Source organism: Phoenix dactylifera, chromosome 10, assembly GCF_051530095.1.
Source record: "Phoenix dactylifera cultivar Ajwa chromosome 10, Ajwa_hap1_PhDact_Kaust_v1.1, whole genome shotgun sequence".
NCBI lineage: Eukaryota > Viridiplantae > Streptophyta > Magnoliopsida > Arecales > Arecaceae > Phoenix > Phoenix dactylifera.
In genome coordinates this window covers 19,648,458-19,665,993 of record NC_143199.1, presented here as the reverse complement: position 1 = coordinate 19,665,993, position 17,536 = coordinate 19,648,458, and the positions used below count along the sequence as shown (strand labels likewise).

At 36.1% G+C, this 17,536-nt stretch overlaps 2 protein-coding genes and 1 long non-coding RNA gene across 4 annotated transcripts; all 3 read right to left on the bottom strand.

Annotated features, from left to right (window-relative positions):
- Positions 1–3,789: 3,789 nt before the first annotated feature.
- On the bottom strand, positions 3,790–9,512 carry LOC103696487 (acyl-CoA-binding protein-like). The gene is made up of 4 exons (XM_008778142.6): positions 9,174–9,512; positions 6,591–6,708; positions 4,161–4,223; positions 3,790–4,061 (listed from the first exon to the last, which is right to left on the bottom strand). The coding sequence occupies exons 1-4, from the start codon at positions 9,183–9,185 to the stop codon at positions 3,982–3,984; spliced, it is 273 nt and encodes a 90-aa protein (XP_008776364.1). The 5' UTR covers positions 9,186–9,512; the 3' UTR covers positions 3,790–3,981.
- On the bottom strand, positions 5,838–6,377 carry LOC149752720 (uncharacterized). The gene is made up of 3 exons (XR_016396637.1): positions 6,242–6,377; positions 6,077–6,152; positions 5,838–5,976 (listed from the first exon to the last, which is right to left on the bottom strand). It is a non-coding gene; the product is annotated as an uncharacterized LOC149752720 (long non-coding RNA).
- A 1,755-nt stretch (positions 9,513–11,267) lies between the features above and the next one.
- LOC120103689 (large ribosomal subunit protein eL13z-like) lies at positions 11,268–15,757 on the bottom strand. 2 transcript variants are annotated; one of them, XM_039122690.3, is made up of 5 exons: positions 15,655–15,757; positions 14,057–14,175; positions 13,756–13,889; positions 11,851–12,009; positions 11,268–11,756 (listed from the first exon to the last, which is right to left on the bottom strand). In XM_039122690.3, exons 2-5 carry the CDS (start codon positions 14,163–14,165, stop codon positions 11,535–11,537), a joined length of 624 nt encoding a protein of 207 aa, XP_038978618.1. In that variant the 5' UTR covers positions 14,166–14,175; positions 15,655–15,757; the 3' UTR covers positions 11,268–11,534. The 2 variants fall into 2 exon arrangements, with proteins under 2 accessions (XP_038978618.1, XP_038978619.1); XM_039122691.3 differs by having other exon boundaries at positions 15,651–15,736.
- Between the last annotated feature and the right edge of the window lie 1,779 nt (positions 15,758–17,536).

Below are 17,536 nucleotides of genomic sequence, written 5' to 3'. Positions count from 1 at the left end.
TGATCGTTCTGTTCATGACCGAAATGATTGTAATTCCACTCCTTCTCCTGCTCGTTATTTTCGTTCTTCAGAACGTGATGATTGGTCTTCTGACATTGCTGGTAGTGATTCATTTACTTGGAAAATATTACCACCCACCGGAACCAAGGACTCGCTGGGAGCAACCAGAGAGTTGTGGGGGTGAAGGAGAAGGGAATGGATTGGGCTTGTTCTTACTTATGATTCTCTTCCTCATCCTTTTCACTGTGTTCTATGATGGTGAGGGCTATGGCTGGATCTCTTTGATACTTGTGCTAGGCTTCACTCTCTTCTTCAACATGTTTTGAGCTGGAGGTGGTCTTGAACACCGTAAGCTTTGGTTTTTTGGCTTTGGGATAGATGCATATATCAGTTTTGTTTACAAGTTTATTTTTACAATTATTATAAGCATTAATTCCTATACCAATTAATGCTTGGATGTTGGAAGCAGGCCTAACGTGCCCGTTAACACTCATATATTCCCGTAAATCGTATAGGTGGCAGTGACATATATGGGAAAGCTGTAGTACTGTAATCTTTTCTTTAGTTTTTCTTACATATTGGTCCTTAATATTTTCTTATTCACAGATTAGTCTATTAATTATTTAAATTTATAAATTAATCTCTGAAATTGCACAAAATGTTGCATGTAGAACCCTTCTGCCTAGTTAACTGCAGTTGAAGTGAATATTCATGAAACGTGCCCTAATGGAATTTAAGTGTTTAATGGCTCAAACTATCTAGACTATTTTATCCTAAATTATACAACAAATATTTACGTATTAGTCCCTAATATATTATTAATTCGCAGATTAATTTTTTAATTCTATTAAATTTTATATTAGTCAATAAAAAAATATAACTCTTGCATGTACATCCTTGGTTTATGTAAAAAAGGAATTCCGGTGCATGATACTTCCGCCATTATAAAGTATGAGGAGGGTCGGACGAATGCAACCTTACCTTCCACGAGCATTTTTTTTATGTTACGAAGCCGTGATGGTGAGATTATAATGAAACAACCTTTACTATTGCACCAAGATTTATTCTCTAATCCTTGGTTTACATATCCTTATCTATTTCTTTCCAGATCTATCTATGTCCCCTAAATTGAAACTTTAGGATCAACTAATGGTAAAATTTTATGTTGTTCTTTTGGATATACTTGATATTTCAACTTTTCTACCTTGTTGGTATGTTTTAGAGCATACTTTTTGCATCCCTGTAGAAGGATGGAGGATAAGAGAAGGAATTTGAGGAAATGGATGGAATGAGGATTAGAAAAATACTAAGATTTCTGAGCAATGTTGACATAGATTAGGAAGCCTAGCACGAGCATGAGAGATAGCCAATGGAAGACTAAAACTATCTAAGTAATAGTACTAACTAGTAAGCGGAAACTAAACGAATCCTGGAAGTAATAAAGCAGAAATAATTTTGAAAACTAAAGGCTGTGGAGACTGGTCTCCCTAAGAATAACTACTAGCTTACAACCTTGCTATCAAGAGAGTTTTGTTGCCACCAAGGACTCCATTAATTGACATCATCATACCACATTTTAACCAAAGACTCTACAAGTTGACCTCATCCAAAAAAAATCCACAAAGACTTGCACAAAGAAAAGGTTTTATTTAGAGTAACCATGAATAAACATGTACTCAAAGAGAAAGCAACCTCATTTGTTCATGAAAAACTAGAGTATAGGGATGAGTTGGTACCCTAGAAGGTTCAAAAAGATCTAGAACATAGAGTTCTAAGATCTCCAAATTAAGCTACCTTGCTGTGGACAACCTTCTATAGACAAAAGCTAATATGACATGAACTGTCATTCATTCGAACGATAGCTATGCTGCTGTCAAATTTGATCTGATGACGACCCTTCTATCATCAAAACGGTGGGTCTTTATTCAGGCTCATATTGCAGCTTCAAGTTCTTCAAATGGTGCCCTGCCACTATCAGATATCTTCATACAGTATCTTCCCTGCCATTGGATCAAATGGAGTATGGATCAGATTGGTTCTTGCAGAGGTGGTCTTGTAGAAGCCAGTTCATTGTTGAATGCTTCTGATGGTAAGAATCCCTGAGACAGACTGTGTCAACTAGATACCTTCTCCAGCAGGTCATATTATTTTTGGGCCTTCTAGGTCCCATCTTGAGCTTAGGTTGGACCTGACCTGCATCAAATGTCTAGGATTTAAAGCCTCGACCTCTTTCGAGGTGCCAAGCAACTGGGCAAATGGGTGCTGACAGAAACTCTAAAATATTTGGATTAAAAACTTAAAAAAAATTTCTCTCCTTTTGCATAAAAGGCAAACAAGAGCATATTAGCCCTTTTACCACTTGAATTTTGGTAGATAAACAAAAGGACCAGCATGTTCAATGGATTGGGATTAACATGCAAATTGAAAGAATTAAGAGCCTGACATAATTGTAAGAAAGAGTTTAGGAACTAATTATGCAAAATACAACTTTTCTATGTGTTTTTTCTCTTGGGGGAGAGCGAGTAATTTGAAAGATTTTAGGAACCAACATCAGACTCTACTCCCACTGCTTGCTTTAGTATTATAACATTTTGAGCCATGCAGAATTTTATCATTTGTGTGAAAAAAAAGGCATTATAGAACTACAAGAGACATATGGATACATTCGCCCATACAATGTTAAGAAGCCAATTTGAAAAAAAATTTAGTCGTTTCTGGAAATAATAAAATTTTGAGTATCATAAATAATGCACTAAGATGGTTCCTTGTTTTCATTAGTTTTTTGTTTTTTTTAAACAAAAAAACTAGTTATCTTTTACCAAAGAGAATTTTTTTGCAGTTACACCCTACTTTATTGCCTTAACTATGTATTAATTTTTTTATACATATTTGTAAATAGAGTCAAATAAACTTATCTTATATTCTCAATAATAGCCTCTATTAATATTCTGTTTAAGTAATTATTGCTTAGATATGGAGGAGGAAGAACAAGACATGGAGGACTGGGAAGACGAGGGCTGTGGAGCAACTCCTGCGACAAAGGAGTATAATAAGATTAATTGGCCCGATCTGCAAATACGCATGAGAGGGGATTCATATATAATAGAAATATTTGAGAGGGGATTTATATATGATAGAGATACAAAATAGGGTGCAGTATTAAAATAACCAAGGAAAGATAGAAAAAGAAAATTCTTGTCAAAATGCACTTCCAACTGTAGTAGTCTCTGTTCTAGAGAGCCACGACCAAGCCAACATACCCTGCCTTCTGAAACATATATGACCATGAGCCATTGAGCTTTCCATTCTCATACTTTATGCAAAAATCCCCATTCCTTTGGTTCACAATTCCAAACTTCCTAATCCAACATCAAATCTTATATTGTCATAGATAACCCTTCCACCCATATAACTCAAAAATTACTTGGAAGTTGGAAAATTAGAATACAAAGATGAGCTGCACATGACAGACCATATTTATCAAAGCCCTTCCAGTACTAATATTTCATAAGCTATTACCTTCACAATCTTTATGTGGTTTTGACCCAATAAATAAAATGCAGCTGAAAAGTGATCACAAATCAGTTGACCTTTCTAAGTACAGAAAAATGCAGCGAAGGAAACCATAATTGTATCCAATTCCAGCTTCCCTCAATGCACTGACATTCTAAACCCAAGCAGAACCAGTGCGCTCTGGTGATACTTCAATTCTGATACCGAGTGAAAGAAATATTTCACTGAGTCCACAATATAAGCTGAGAGATGTCTTGTAGAAAAGTTATGCAGCGCTAATGCAGAACATAAATAGTAAGATTATGATCAGGAAGCATCATCCATTATTAGGGACAAAGGAAATTCATTCACACACGGCTTGTACATCATATTGCATGATTCAAACTTCAAACTAGATAACCAATGGTCTAGCTGATACCACAGGGGAGCAAGTAGCAGTCATTTCCTCGAGCAGCATCAGAGACTGGTTCAGGAAGCTGCAGCAGCTTCTTCCTGCAATTGCTTCACCTTGGTGATGTAGCCGCTCATGGCTTCCTCCTTTGATTTCCCTGCAGATGTCATCGACACTGATAAGCATTATATGCATGACAAAGATGTACCGAAACTTGCAACAAAGACTAGCATGTCTGTCAGGTAGTTTTCAGAACCTTCAACAGCCTTCCAGGCATCCCACTTGGCTCTGTCCTTCATATTGAACATGCCAGGTCGACCTGTAAAAAGAACAATATTCATGCATAATATTGAGCACGAAACAATTCATGCAAGGGATAAAATGTAACAGAGTGACACGTTTTCTTTAAAGCAGAGATGAAGAGATAGGAGGACAAAGGTCAAATCACCAAAAGTAAAACACAAAATAGAAGTGAATTTTTTAAGAAACGTACCTATGGAACTGTGCTGTTACTGATGCTAAAAGGTCATGCAGAAGTGATTATTTACATTATCTTAGACCTAACACACCAAAGTGGTGTTTATGAATAATGACAGATCTAATGGATTTAGGGCATGGATAAAACAGATAACATTGAGTTTTATAAGATTTTGACATCTTGGTAAATGTTTTAAAATTATTAATTAAAATTGTAGCAAACCGCTTCCTCACTTCTTCGTCATGTAGACTATCCTGCCCCACATATTAGTTATTTATTAGACTAATATGGGCTATATTGGCTCCTTGGTGCCATAATTGGGAGTCAAGAGCTAGAAGAAACATTAATCACATCATTCTGGAAAATCCTTAGGTTAAGTGCAAGAACAAAACAACCCAATGCTCAAAGGATTTCTCTGTTAATTGAGTTTCAGGAAGAAACTCTTCCACGAGCAACGGATGAGTGCTTCCAGTGGAAGATGCAGGACAAATCTAAGGTTGATTCAACATAGACTTACTGCCTCTGATCAAAGGGATCAAAACAGCTAGAGAGAGAGAAAGTCTGATTCCTCTTGGTCTAATATTCATTGAAGTCTTCGATGACCCACATCTCTAGTTTATCTGATTGCTTCAAGTTATGACAATGGTTCTACTGGATTAAACTACTTGATCAGTGATCCTTTTTCTTTAATTACTAAATTCACTTTCTTAGGTGGGACCTATGCCTACAGATTTGCATGTTACTGCATCTATAGATCTTTATTTACAAAATATCTAGTGGTTGAGTCAACCTTTGGTCAATTAAATAAATAAACGAATAAACACATGAATGAAAGCAGTAAAAACAAACTTCATCACAAAGGAAAATTTGTGAACCATGATTAAAATGACTAGTTGGGATTAACTAGATTTTTAAAATTTAGTATTTCAAGCAGCCAAGGTTCAATTGAGAATCAATTGAGCTTACTCCATAAAGGTATCCCAATTATTAGATGGATCTTAAGAAACCATCATCACAACATCCTTTAAAGATAGGTTCATTGATGAGCCAAGAAATATATTTCATTTGTCCTAGACAAAAACAGAAAATGTGCAGTACAGGTCCACTTTTTTTTCTTGGAATTATTTTGATAGGAATTTCAACCTGATCTCTCTCTCTCTCTCTCTCTATATATATATATATATATATATATACACACACACATATATAAATAAATATATATATATATTATATGTATATCCTCCCCCCATCTCTCTCTGGAGAAGCACTGATATGTTAAAATCAAAGAATGAAAGATAGAAACTAAACAGATGAGATGTATGTGCTACTCAATAAAACAGTTAGGCTGCATTTGGTGTGCAGTTAAATCAGACTTAATGGTTTAACTTACTGACCACTTTACACAGGAATAAACGTCTCCACCATATAGGTTGGGAGGAATTTACATGATGCAGTAGTTTATTCCAGTGGAAAAAGAAACCCTGCTTCTCAAAATACCCACTTTGCCCTTGGAATTGATAGGCCATTGTTTTTAGCATTTGTCGGGTTAAAGTGGAATAAGTGAAGGGGCTTTGTTCCTTTTTATTGCCTTATCCTGCAACCAAACACAGCCTTAGGTGGTAAATGAAAGCAGCAGCTGGAAGAGAGGATTGCCAGGACCAGAAAGTTAAGCAAACACATTAATATAACTTTACCAGGAGCAAATATTTGGAGTGTCAATAAGAATCAGTAAATAAAGCAGATCAACAATGATAAGGGCCTTTTAACAATCTGAACACTTTCATGGGCCAGAATTCCAAGTTAGGCAACCAATCTATAAATAATTAGTTGTTACTAAAAAGAGAAGAAAAAAATCTTACGGTAGATTGCTCGAGGGAACGTCTTACAAACAGACCAGAATTGAGGCCACTTATCACAGAGGTTAACAATGCAAAAGGTGATTAGGAAGTTCAGATGGAGGCCGTGGAAAGATAAAGTTAGTTGCAAGTCTGAATCCCATCGCAAAGTAAAGTTTCATGGTTTCTCAACCCTATACAAACATGTAACAGAAATTTTCAGACAGACAAGAAACAGTGTCCACTAAATATATGCTAAACGAGTCAAAGTGTCCACTAAGTATATGTTACAAGGGAGAGAATAATTTATATTGAATTATATGCAAATAAATTTTGCTGTTGAACAACTAATGTAACGGGAATGAAGACATACTAGTATTCACTGGTCCAACAGTCGCTTGCTTGTAAAGCCCATAGAGGATCAGTTTGTTCTCGTTGGTAGTATTTTCAGGTAGAGCTTTAGCTTTCTCAGCATATTCTTCAAACTCCTCCTGCAATGAAAATTCAAAAGAAGATCTGTTAAGGCATTCAGTAAATTAATTGTTTGCACATACAGAAAGCAGAATTGTTGACGCGACTAAAGGGAGTATAATCTGATGCATAACTAAACCATCAAGCATAATCGTATCATGTCATGCTGTGCAAGACGCATATTAACTAATATATTGTATATCTTGAAATCCATGACTAAGAGAAAGGCAAGAAAGACAGGAAAGAAGACAAAGAAAATAAAAAGGAAAGGAAGGAAGAAAAGGAAGAGGAAACAAACAAAGAAAGAAGATGAGAGAGACATGACTGGATGGCCACCAGGACAGGGAAGGGCAGCAGGACTTTCCATTCCATGAAGAAACTAGGATACCTCATCCCACAGATTTAAAATATTGATCGAAATAACATTTTTATATAGAAAAAAATGTTATCCTAACGTGGAGAGATAAAGGAGAATCTGTGGTTAAAAGAAAATGATAGCACTTTTTGGAATTATATTGTTGAAATCACCTAAATGGTTGAGAAAATTCCATAGTTAAGAAAGGGATCTTGAGAAAGCAGGAAAGAGAAAAAAAGTTAGTGTTGGAGAGAGGAAAGGCAGGTGGGTTGTTCTGTGGTAAACTCTTGCACCATTGGAAGCTCTATCCATAGAAGACCTCAAAAGGAAGAGTTCCAGGTATGAAAATAAATATATTATTTATCTTCAGCCGCCCATATATTTCACTTCACACCCTGCTTAGTTGGATAGGACATGGTTGATGAGTACATTCAAGCTATGTACCAAGATCTCATGAGAAGGAGCAAATGAACGAGCATGAAACCTAATCAACACAACATCAACGCAAGTTTGAACTTAAGACCTCTCCTGTTCAGCATGCTTTATACGTCTATCATTGTTCTAAAATATCATAAATTCTTTTTGAGAAATTTGGAGGTTATTCATCATCAGTCAAGTTTGAACTTAAGACCTCTCCTGTGAAGAGATAGTGAAGAATCATTGTAATCCCACTTTGAGTTCTGCATGAAATTTTGAAAATATCATGTATCTCTCGTGCTTCAGCCTTTTCATCATTTTATCCCCAAGCTTAAACATAACTTTTTGTCCTTATGAAGCCAATCACCACATTCATTGATGCAGAAAACACCATTAACTATGTTAATGAGTTCGGTCAATTAACAAATTATAGAATCATCTTGATAAAAAATGGATTTGGTATATGCACATCTTATGAATATCTCAATCATGATGGTTTAATATTTCTTATAGAACTGACAATGAAAGACACAGGCTTGTGCTAGAAAGATTGGGGGTTGCTTTGAAGCTCAACTTAGAACACTTTAAAACTCTATTGTTCAGATTATGTACAAGCTAATTGCAATCTAGATAAGAAAAAGATAACACCAACTCCACTCCATTTTTAGCATCCACGGAATCATCTCACATAATGATGAGCCCTGAACAAGATTAGTCCACAGAAACAAAAACTTTGTTTTTTCTTTCTTTTTTTTCTTCCAGAAATCATATAAGATCGTGTGATCTTTTTTGAGACATTCTCTCAAATATGTCCTGTGTAATATTTATATTTCTATCTCTGAAGTCCAAAGGTCAAGTGATTACGCCATACATGACCCCACATTCTCGTGATAGCATCAACTTCAAGAGGGATAATGGCGGATGCACAGGGGAAGTGAAGAAACAGGGAAGAGGAGTTGGAAGTTGAATTAATCTTTTTCTGAAAAGAAATTGATATATACTCAAGATACGCAAATTAAGAGTATGGAGTACACCGCATCTAAGCAAACTTATCCAAAAAATGGGTATGCCACTTTTTTTTTAATTCACTTCTAAAAGAAGAAAATACTCCAGATCTTAGGTAAAAAAAAAGAAAAAAATCTGTTAACATCGCTGGCCATATACAAACTATCTGATTTATCCACAATTAAACCTTATAAAAAAAACTCATTTATCTAAATAACAAAAGGAAAATCTCATGTATCCAAATAACAAAAACTTTGTTATGATACACCACCCTAACAGGCTACGGGGAACATATCCGATCTAGATCTAATTAATAATAAATAAATTAAAAGAGAGATAGAAAGGCATTCAAAAACTCTAAAGACCATAATATCAGGAAAAAAGAATCACTATAACCAGTGCATTCCCAAGCAATAACGATCTAATCTCTTAAAAAAAAAATCACTGATCCAAGTGTCCATCGATATATTCTCCAAAAAATTCTCTTTCGATCTATCCCAATATTTTTTCCAGAAAAAAAAAAACAACTCAAACTACTTTAAAAAGGACAAGAATCAAGGAAAAAAAAAAGTGGTTCAAACGAAGCCAGAAACAACTGATCTCAGACGAACACTTCCATCAAAAAACTTGAACGTAAGCAATAAATCACCAAAAAAGGCTAAGGATTTTAACAGAAAACAAATGAATCGAAGAGTTATAATTGAATACCTTGAGACCCATTCTCACCCTTCTTCTTCTCCTCTTCTCCTCCGCTTCCGATCTTCTGGAAGGACGGCCGGAGGTGGAAGATGAGCTTCGTTTATATGGACGGGTCTCAATTGAACCAGACCTTGGACTTATCTCAAATTACGAAAAGACCTGCGCAATCCCGTGAGCCCGCAACGGAAAGCTAGATACGGATTCTGCTCGCGCATAGATATTCCTATGCGAGAAGTAGATCTGCCGTCAATGTTTTCCTGTACGTCCATCTTGTCCGTTCGTTTATCCCGTCACGCTAAAAAATAAATAGAAAGGGGCACGCGCAGAGCTGACGCATACGATGAAAACAAGGAGTCATATGGAACTGACAGAAGCTTTTATCGGTTTCTACTGAAGGCGGTGGTGCCGATTACGAAAACCATAAAACTTTATGCAGACACGAACAGGAAATATCGAGCCCAAGCGAATATATTCTCGACACGTAGATAAAATAATTCAAAAGTGTACCCGAGGCATGATGAGGCCCATAGGGTAAACCAAGGAAGATGAACGCAAAGTATAAATTAGGGATTTGATGTGAAAGGTTATACAAATACATTAATTTATGTTATGATAGTGACTATAAACTGTTTTTCCGAGCTTAAGTTACAAATACATTAATTGGCTTACAGATAACCGTTAGCAGCCATTGTCACTCATGATCAAAAGTTCTGTAAACGTCCTTTATTAAATGAAAAGTACTATTGCTTGAATTTAAAGTATGTCACTATAATGGCTAATAATGATGCCTACAAAATCCAGTATCAAAATTGCATTCCATTTTGATACATATAGCTTTTATATCTAACAATTTTATTAATAACTCCTAAGTAGATGCATTCCAGAGGAATCTTTCTATTATCTTGATGCAATTTTTGCTGCAAAATAAAGCATGACTTGTTATGTTAAACAAATCCCATATGTTATCAGAATATGAAACCACATAGTAAAATAAGCAAAAGAAAAGGCACTTCTTCCTGCCATGAAAGTTCCCTGCCTTGCTTCCATCCGTTAGCACTAATCATGATGTCAAATTTTCACCTTTCAGAAAAGCTTTTATAAAGACTAAATAGATCCATTTCTTCCTTCCATCCCTCTCGGCCAACAATCCTTAGTATTATATAGCTTAATATAATGACGATAAGAATTAATCTTCACGATTAAATTGTTAGGCATGTGTTTAGTCCTACATTAGTTATTCGTCGAAAAATTTTTAAGTATTAATTAGGATTAAAAAATTTAAAAAATATTTTTTGATTAGCCATTTTAAATGAAATTCTAAGTTGTAACAGATGGTATCAAAGTGAACTCGACACTATAGTACGGTTAATGAAGACTAACCATAATGCTTGTAATTAGATTTGAATAAATTTAAATTCTTAATTTGATGAGAACGTCGGAACTTGAATAAAAGAAGTATATGAAGATCTGTGCATGCATATATTTAATTCTACATTAATTACTCATCGAAAAAATTTTAAATATTTATGCAGAACTAAGAAACTCTAAAAACCACGTGCGAGCCAAGAGCAACATTTTATACAAACTCACTCAAAAGGACTATGGAAAACCATCTCAACCAACCTTATCCTAAATCCACCAAGTCCTTTTTTTTTAGGGCAGATTTCTTTCCACCCTCCCACTCTTGTTACCACGCGCAGTGGACGTGCAAATGTCGATACTCCCCCACATTGAATGATGGGACTTGCCTAATTTTCTCTAGGAAAAAATAATAGTCCACAATGAGTCCACACAATCACCTAAGCTGCACAATAACTACCAAGTACCGAAGCCCGTGCATAGGCGGAGGGATACACTCTCAACGGGATAAACTCATTGAGACGAGACGATGGTAAGTAATAAAGTGGGAGAGGCCAACGGAACAATAGACTGAGTAGCAAGCATATGTAGCCAGCCACTCTGAAAGCACAAGGAGGGAAAAGTTACCAAGAGAACTTTGTGACTTATTTGTTGATTCTATTAAGCGTATCCGTATTCGTAATGTATGAAATACCCATTTTAGTTTTTAAAAAAAAAAAACTCACAAGTACAGAAGATGGAGCATTAACCAAGTCTGCTCTCTGATTAATACCACAACCCTTTAAAAACGGTTGGAGAGAATTCAATAGCAAGATAGATGCAGAAATTAAAGCTAACCAAGCATAGCATAGCAATAAAATAGAAGGCAGCCCGAGCAAGAAAGTCTAAACGCCTCGGAGTTTCACTGTTTCAGAATTTATGGAAAAACGGGTGAGCCAAGATCAGATTCAAAACTACCAGTACAAAATATTGAAATGAATGAGCCCAACACCAGCCAAGGCATGAACCCAATCATTTCTTCTCTTCCTTCTCTGCTTCTGCGGCCTTCTTCAATCTGGCACCAACTTGGCGCTGGTTCATCCGCTCAACACGAAGCTTTGCATACGCCCTGAATGATTTCATCTGATCTGTGACCTTCACAAGCTCGACCGTGGGCTTCTCGTGGACGATGGGCATGTAGGGGCCTTGGACCTGAGTGGCAGTCGCCAGTTCCTCCGGAGCAGAATCACCAGCCTGAGAAAACAATGACCATACACATTAGCGAGCTTTTTTGAAAAATGACAGCTTATCGTAGCACAAAGATAAGATAGAGCTGGAGTTCGCTTGCCTTAAATTTGCGTGCACGCCTTGGGAAGATGACAAGCTTGGCTTTGTATGTCTTCAGCCTCTGGACATTAGCTTGAAGACCCTCAAGGGAACGGTTCTTTCGACGGTGATCTACGGCTATGCCAATAGTTGGGGCAAGCTTCTTTCGAATGCCTGCTGCCTGCAATTACAGAGAATACAACCATTGAAGCAAACTACAAAACTCGTAACATTCATCTTTTTATGATAATATTTCTTAGGGAAAGAACAGAATTTTTTTTTAGAGATGGTATAAAAATGTTTGGAGGTAATACTATCGGCAAGTCATAATGTACAATAGAAACCAGCCTCTTCGTTTAGGTGAAACTGACCATAATACCCCAATTAAAAGGGAAAAAAAAGAAAGATAAGAAATAAAGGAAAAAAGCTTTCATAACTCCAAACATGGGGTGAAATATGCCGCAACCAATACTAAATGACAGGCTTACTAAATATGCTATGGGCTTTCTAGATGCGAAATTCCACTTTTAAGTCCAACCAATTGCTGTTTGTGAATTCTTTATGAATCTTCCAGCCTAGCATATCAAACATGTTCCATTAGTTAGATCAACAGTCAAATTCTGCATCTAAAATTTCCCTGATCAAGCAGGTCATAATTTATCCATTTCAGCCCAAGTCTTGGAAATCCTACAATCAATACCAACACTACCAATTTAACATCAAAGTAACAGATCAAAAAGTGAATACAAATTTGCTCTTAGTTTATAGATTTTTCTAGGTTATGGATCATGAATGCAACCATTCATATCTTTTGTATTCATTTACCTTAAAAGTTGTATCATTTGTTATCCAATTGTAGTAATGCATCAACAAATTGATAGATTGCAATTGAAATAAAAGATGGTCAGCAATCCCATAACAGCACCCTTGTACAGACCACGAGCTCTGCCTCATTATCAACCTATAACCCTTTCCATAAAAGCAAATGATACAGGAACATGGAAACCCGTCATAAACCTCTTGAATTTGTTAAAATGCTACTGAAGAATATGTTGACTTGATACTGAGAAACAAAAGGCATTAATGCATGAATTGGTGTAGTCATACCACTGGATCTTACATAGATGTCTATTAAAACAGTTAGGAAGACCATTGTACCATACCATATTCCATTTTGCAAAAGATGCAGCACACCTTTATCATCTCTCAAGTATGGAAGCATCTCCCCTATCACTTGCATAAGAGGGATGTCATCATATACTACTGCTTTGATTATACAGATTTTCCTCAATATGCAACATATGCCTCCAAAAAAGCTCCTCAAACACCTTCATCTCGCAACTTGTCACTTTCGACAGAGTACGAATATTCTTAATATGAAAGAACCTGTAACAATCAATTCCTAAGCTCTCAACTTAACTGTGACACCACCTTCAAAATATTATAATACAGTGCTCCAAAAGTACTTTTGAGGGCTACAACATGAGGAACATGTAAACAATCAAAGAACTAAAAAAAATTATCGTACAAAACTTATTGCCGAAGAGTACAACTATGCTTTCAATCAGTTAACGAAGTTTACACTGCATACCATTTTCCAGTTTTTAGCTCTCCTGCATTGGTGGAATATTTTCGGCCACTTCCAAATGATACCTTCATGACAGAGAACTTCTTTGCCATCATGTTTTAGTTTATCTCTCTCCATTTCGATGCAAGCACATAAATTGTACTAAAAATGTGCATATAGTAGAAAATGTTGAATGATTATTGACTTATACAGCTCATAACGAGCACCAGAACACCAAAGTTTGAGCAACCATTTTCAGAAATTGGAACCCCACTATGTTCCAATTAGCAATTCGAATAGCCAGCAATAAGATCTACAAAAGTATGTTGTAAATCAATTAGCAAGAAACCAAAGCGTTACCTTGAGCTCCTCAAGAGTAAAACCCCGGCCAGCTCTAGATTTCATATTGTATTTGAGTGTTTGACATTGAACAACAGGTCGCAGGGGTCCAGAAGTTGGCCGTGGGAAAATTTTCACAGCCTTCTTCTGTCGAGCTGTGAAAAAATGATAGTGAAGATTGATTAGTGAGAAGAAAAAAAGGACGGAGGACAATTTGAACTTGTTAAGAAACACAGTGAAAGGATATAACTCAAGCCCTCCCCCCCCCCAACACACACACACACACACACACACACACAGAGAGAGAGAGAGATCTGCCTACCAATGCGTCTTCTGGTTTTGCGAGCTGGTTGGTTAAACCAGGTCTTGACATAGTTCTGCCAGTGCTTCTTGAAGTGCCCATTTGGCACAACATTGTTATGCTTAACCATGGCTCAACAACTGAACAATCAAAAAAAAAATGCAGCATCAGAACACATCTTCTGCAGGCATGCTTCTCAGAATTATGTTCAGCTCAAACACAACAAACATGACAAGGACATCGAATATTCTGAAGCATCAGCCAACAAGTAAAACTAATAATTTAAACAGTACGAATATTCAATTGGATTGTACTTTTGTTTAAGTTGAATATGATTTTGAGTTGAAAATGACTATGAAAGCATATGCAACAAACTTCAGTAAGTAGGTTTTGTCAAAGCAATCAGATAAGCACCATGGAATATTTTTGTGCCATAAAACACAATGTCCTAGGTGCATCAAACAAAGTACCCAAAAATGTTTTGACAATATGCCTCGCAAAACTGATCCCAAGCACCAATGACCTTCAATTTTCATAAGTTTCTATAAATATCACTGCATATATACATACATACATACACACACACACACACACACACACATATATATATATATATATCGAGCTCGCACTACACTACATCTAAATATTCATGATGCAATATATTGTTCATTCCAAAGCACCTCACTACAAACCCGAAAAGATCCGACCACACTAGAGTTGTATCAACTCGATCTTCCCCAGGACATCTTTCTCCAAACGTACAACAAAAGAAATAGGCAGCCTCCATCATTTTTTTTTCCTATTAAGGCGGAAACCTTCTCATAAATAAAGTACTAGCAAATCAAAAAGATGATTCGTTTTATTTAAAGTCCTTAATTAGGCGAATCCTTTTTCTCTATCTAATTGTTGGATGGTTTGATTTTACGCTAACACATTTAAACTATAAGGAGAACAAAACAAAACACTCACCACGACAACCAGGTCTGCAGATTCAAAAACTTAATCAGGTGGAAGCAGAAAACATCTAATGTCTCGAAGCAATAGGCATCACCAACACAAGACAAGATAGAAGATAAATCTCGTAAACGACATCAATAGCCCCAGCTTCAAAACACAAAACGCAGGAAAAGCACTAAAAGGAACTACCTTTTTCTAATTCCAAGGCCAGCAGAAGATCGTTGGAAGAGGGTTAAAAGGTAAGGCTCGGGCTCTCAATATAAATCAAAAAGTAAATTAACACTTCAATTTCCAAATATTTTTTTCCGAAATTGAGCCCAGAAAAGGGCACTTACATAGAGTATTCAAAACTTATAGCATTTAACAGGATTGCAATCCCATTAACTTAAACAAAATAATGGGAATAGAAATCCGGGATTCTGATCTCTTCAAATAATCCAAGAATAGTCCAAGTCTAAGGCATAGCGTGAGATTATCGGGATCTAAAAATTCCCAGGCTAATATCGATCGCAAAAGAGGATTTCATCAAGATTCGAAGTATAAAAAAAAAAACACTGATATCCTGGAGAGAGATATATAGAGATGAAGCCCTAGAGATCAGAAGAAGAGAGAGAGAGAGAGAGAGAGAGAGAGAGAGAGAGAAGAGTGCAGATCTCACCCACCGGAATTCGCCTCGAGCTCCGCTGCGGTGGGTCGCAGGAATGGAACACTCCGAGGAAGATAAAAGGGGCGGGGGAGCGGCGCAGAACCCTAATTTCGGACGGCCCGGATTAGTCCTAGTTACAGCGTGCGGAGATGCGGCTTCCCATGTGCAGGGGAGCCGCACGTGGAATGATGGGTTTCTTAATGGCCGTCTGATCCGCCGTCCACATTCTTAGGCCAGATGATCGTTCGGCCTCCGTACGGCCGTTGATGGGTTGGGGTCTGGCTGGTTTAGCTTAGTTTTGAGTTTTTTTTGTTTTTACGAATATTCTCCTAAAAATTTTGTAAAAAAATCGTTTCAAAATTAATATTGACTTGTATAATGAAGCACTTATTTTACTATTCTATTTTTTTTTTATTTTTACATATGTACGGATAATAAAACCACTCCCATTTTTTTTTTCTAATAGGATAATAAAACCACCTTTAAATATTTATTTTCGTCTTGGGTTTTATAATAACAACAACAATTTCAGTTTACCTTTATTGCATTATAGTGTAGATGATATTATTTATATAAAATAGCTAATAAAAACCTACTAATGGCCTCACTTAGTGTTTTTTTTTACTGAATAAGGTTGGAACATAAATTATGGTATTAAAATTTTTATACTTCCAAAGAATGCTAATTACAGTATTTAGTAAAAGTTGTGAGGAATTAAATTCTCGTACCTTCAATTTGAGTGGCATAGGCTGGGACCGGTAGGACCAAGGTGCGCATGAGATAAAGCAAAAGGATTAACCTAGTTGGGTTGTAGAAGCATTTGGCTATAGTCACCTAAAGTAAGAGATAATTTGCGGTGCTTGATGCTACTGCGATAAGTGCAACTGGACCGACAAATTTTCTATGAACCAGATAGGAGGTTTCTGATAATGCAAATAAATAAATAAATGAACAATATGCTCTTTCCTTTCTTTTTGTGATTTTACAAGCTAGAAAATGAATAAAATAACTACAAAGAAAACTCATCTAAAATAACTAAAATGAAGGAAGCTAACTAAGCCAAGATAACTAGCCAAATGCGTCATTGATTGAAACCCTCAACTTGAACGGTCATTGCGATCTTCACTCAATCTTCTAGCATATTCACCGACATTGCAGCCTTTCGGAGTCTCATCAAAAGAAAAGGGATCCTTTGAGTTATTTAAAAATTGTTACAAAATTGCACCATAGCAAGACAGAGTGGCACCATCAAAGAGACACTAAAAATAGCATCAAAGTTCAATTTAGTTTACTGTGATCAAAAAGAGGAGAGTACAAGAGTTTTAAAGACTTTACATTGATAGAAATTCGCAGGATCATTTAGAACTCGGCTAGGACTTGACTAACTTGTAAAAAAATAAATAAATCAAAAGCCCTAATGGCGGTTCTAGATGCTAAAATCTAACATTGATTTATTTACCGTTAGATATGATCACATGATATGCTAACCAACATCCAATGCCTCCAAATTTGACTTGGATTCAAACAAACTACCCGACCACATGTTTTTACTATTCAAAATATATTATGAACTGACAGTAAGGTTATTATAGTCCATTTCTATCCTTCAGACTATACCACTACAAGTCCGGTATTTTGGCCATAACTTTTTCATTTGAAGTCATCAAAATCTACAGATAAGATCTTTTTTTTATTAAAAGTATAATATGTATTTTATATAACTTTCTTAGGAAAAAAGATGTCCAACCAAACATAAGCCACTTTAAATGTGCTATTTCTTCGTGATCAACCAAACATGACAAAACACATCATATTCCTAAAAATTATTTTTTCAAAACAAATCCTTCATGTTCTCTCCATATTTGGCCTGCCTTTATCCAATATAGCCCTACAAGATA

Coding starts and splice junctions, on each gene's coding strand:
- LOC103696487 (XM_008778142.6), bottom strand. Junction 4,224..6,590: donor TGTTGGACCAGTGAATACTA/GTATGTCTTCAT, acceptor TTCTTTTTACAG/GTCGACCTGGCATGTTCAAT. Junction 4,062..4,160: donor TGCCTGGAAGGCTGTTGAAG/GTTCTGAAAACT, acceptor TGACATCTGCAG/GGAAATCAAAGGAGGAAGCC.
- LOC120103689 (XM_039122690.3), bottom strand. CDS start 14,165: ATGGTTAAGCATAACAATGTTGTGCCAAATGGGCACTTCAAGAAGCAC. Junction 13,890..14,056: donor CAAAACCAGAAGACGCATTG/GTAGGCAGATCT, acceptor ATTTTTTCACAG/CTCGACAGAAGAAGGCTGTG. Junction 11,757..11,850: donor GGCGTGCACGCAAATTTAAG/GCAAGCGAACTC, acceptor TTGTTTTCTCAG/GCTGGTGATTCTGCTCCGGA.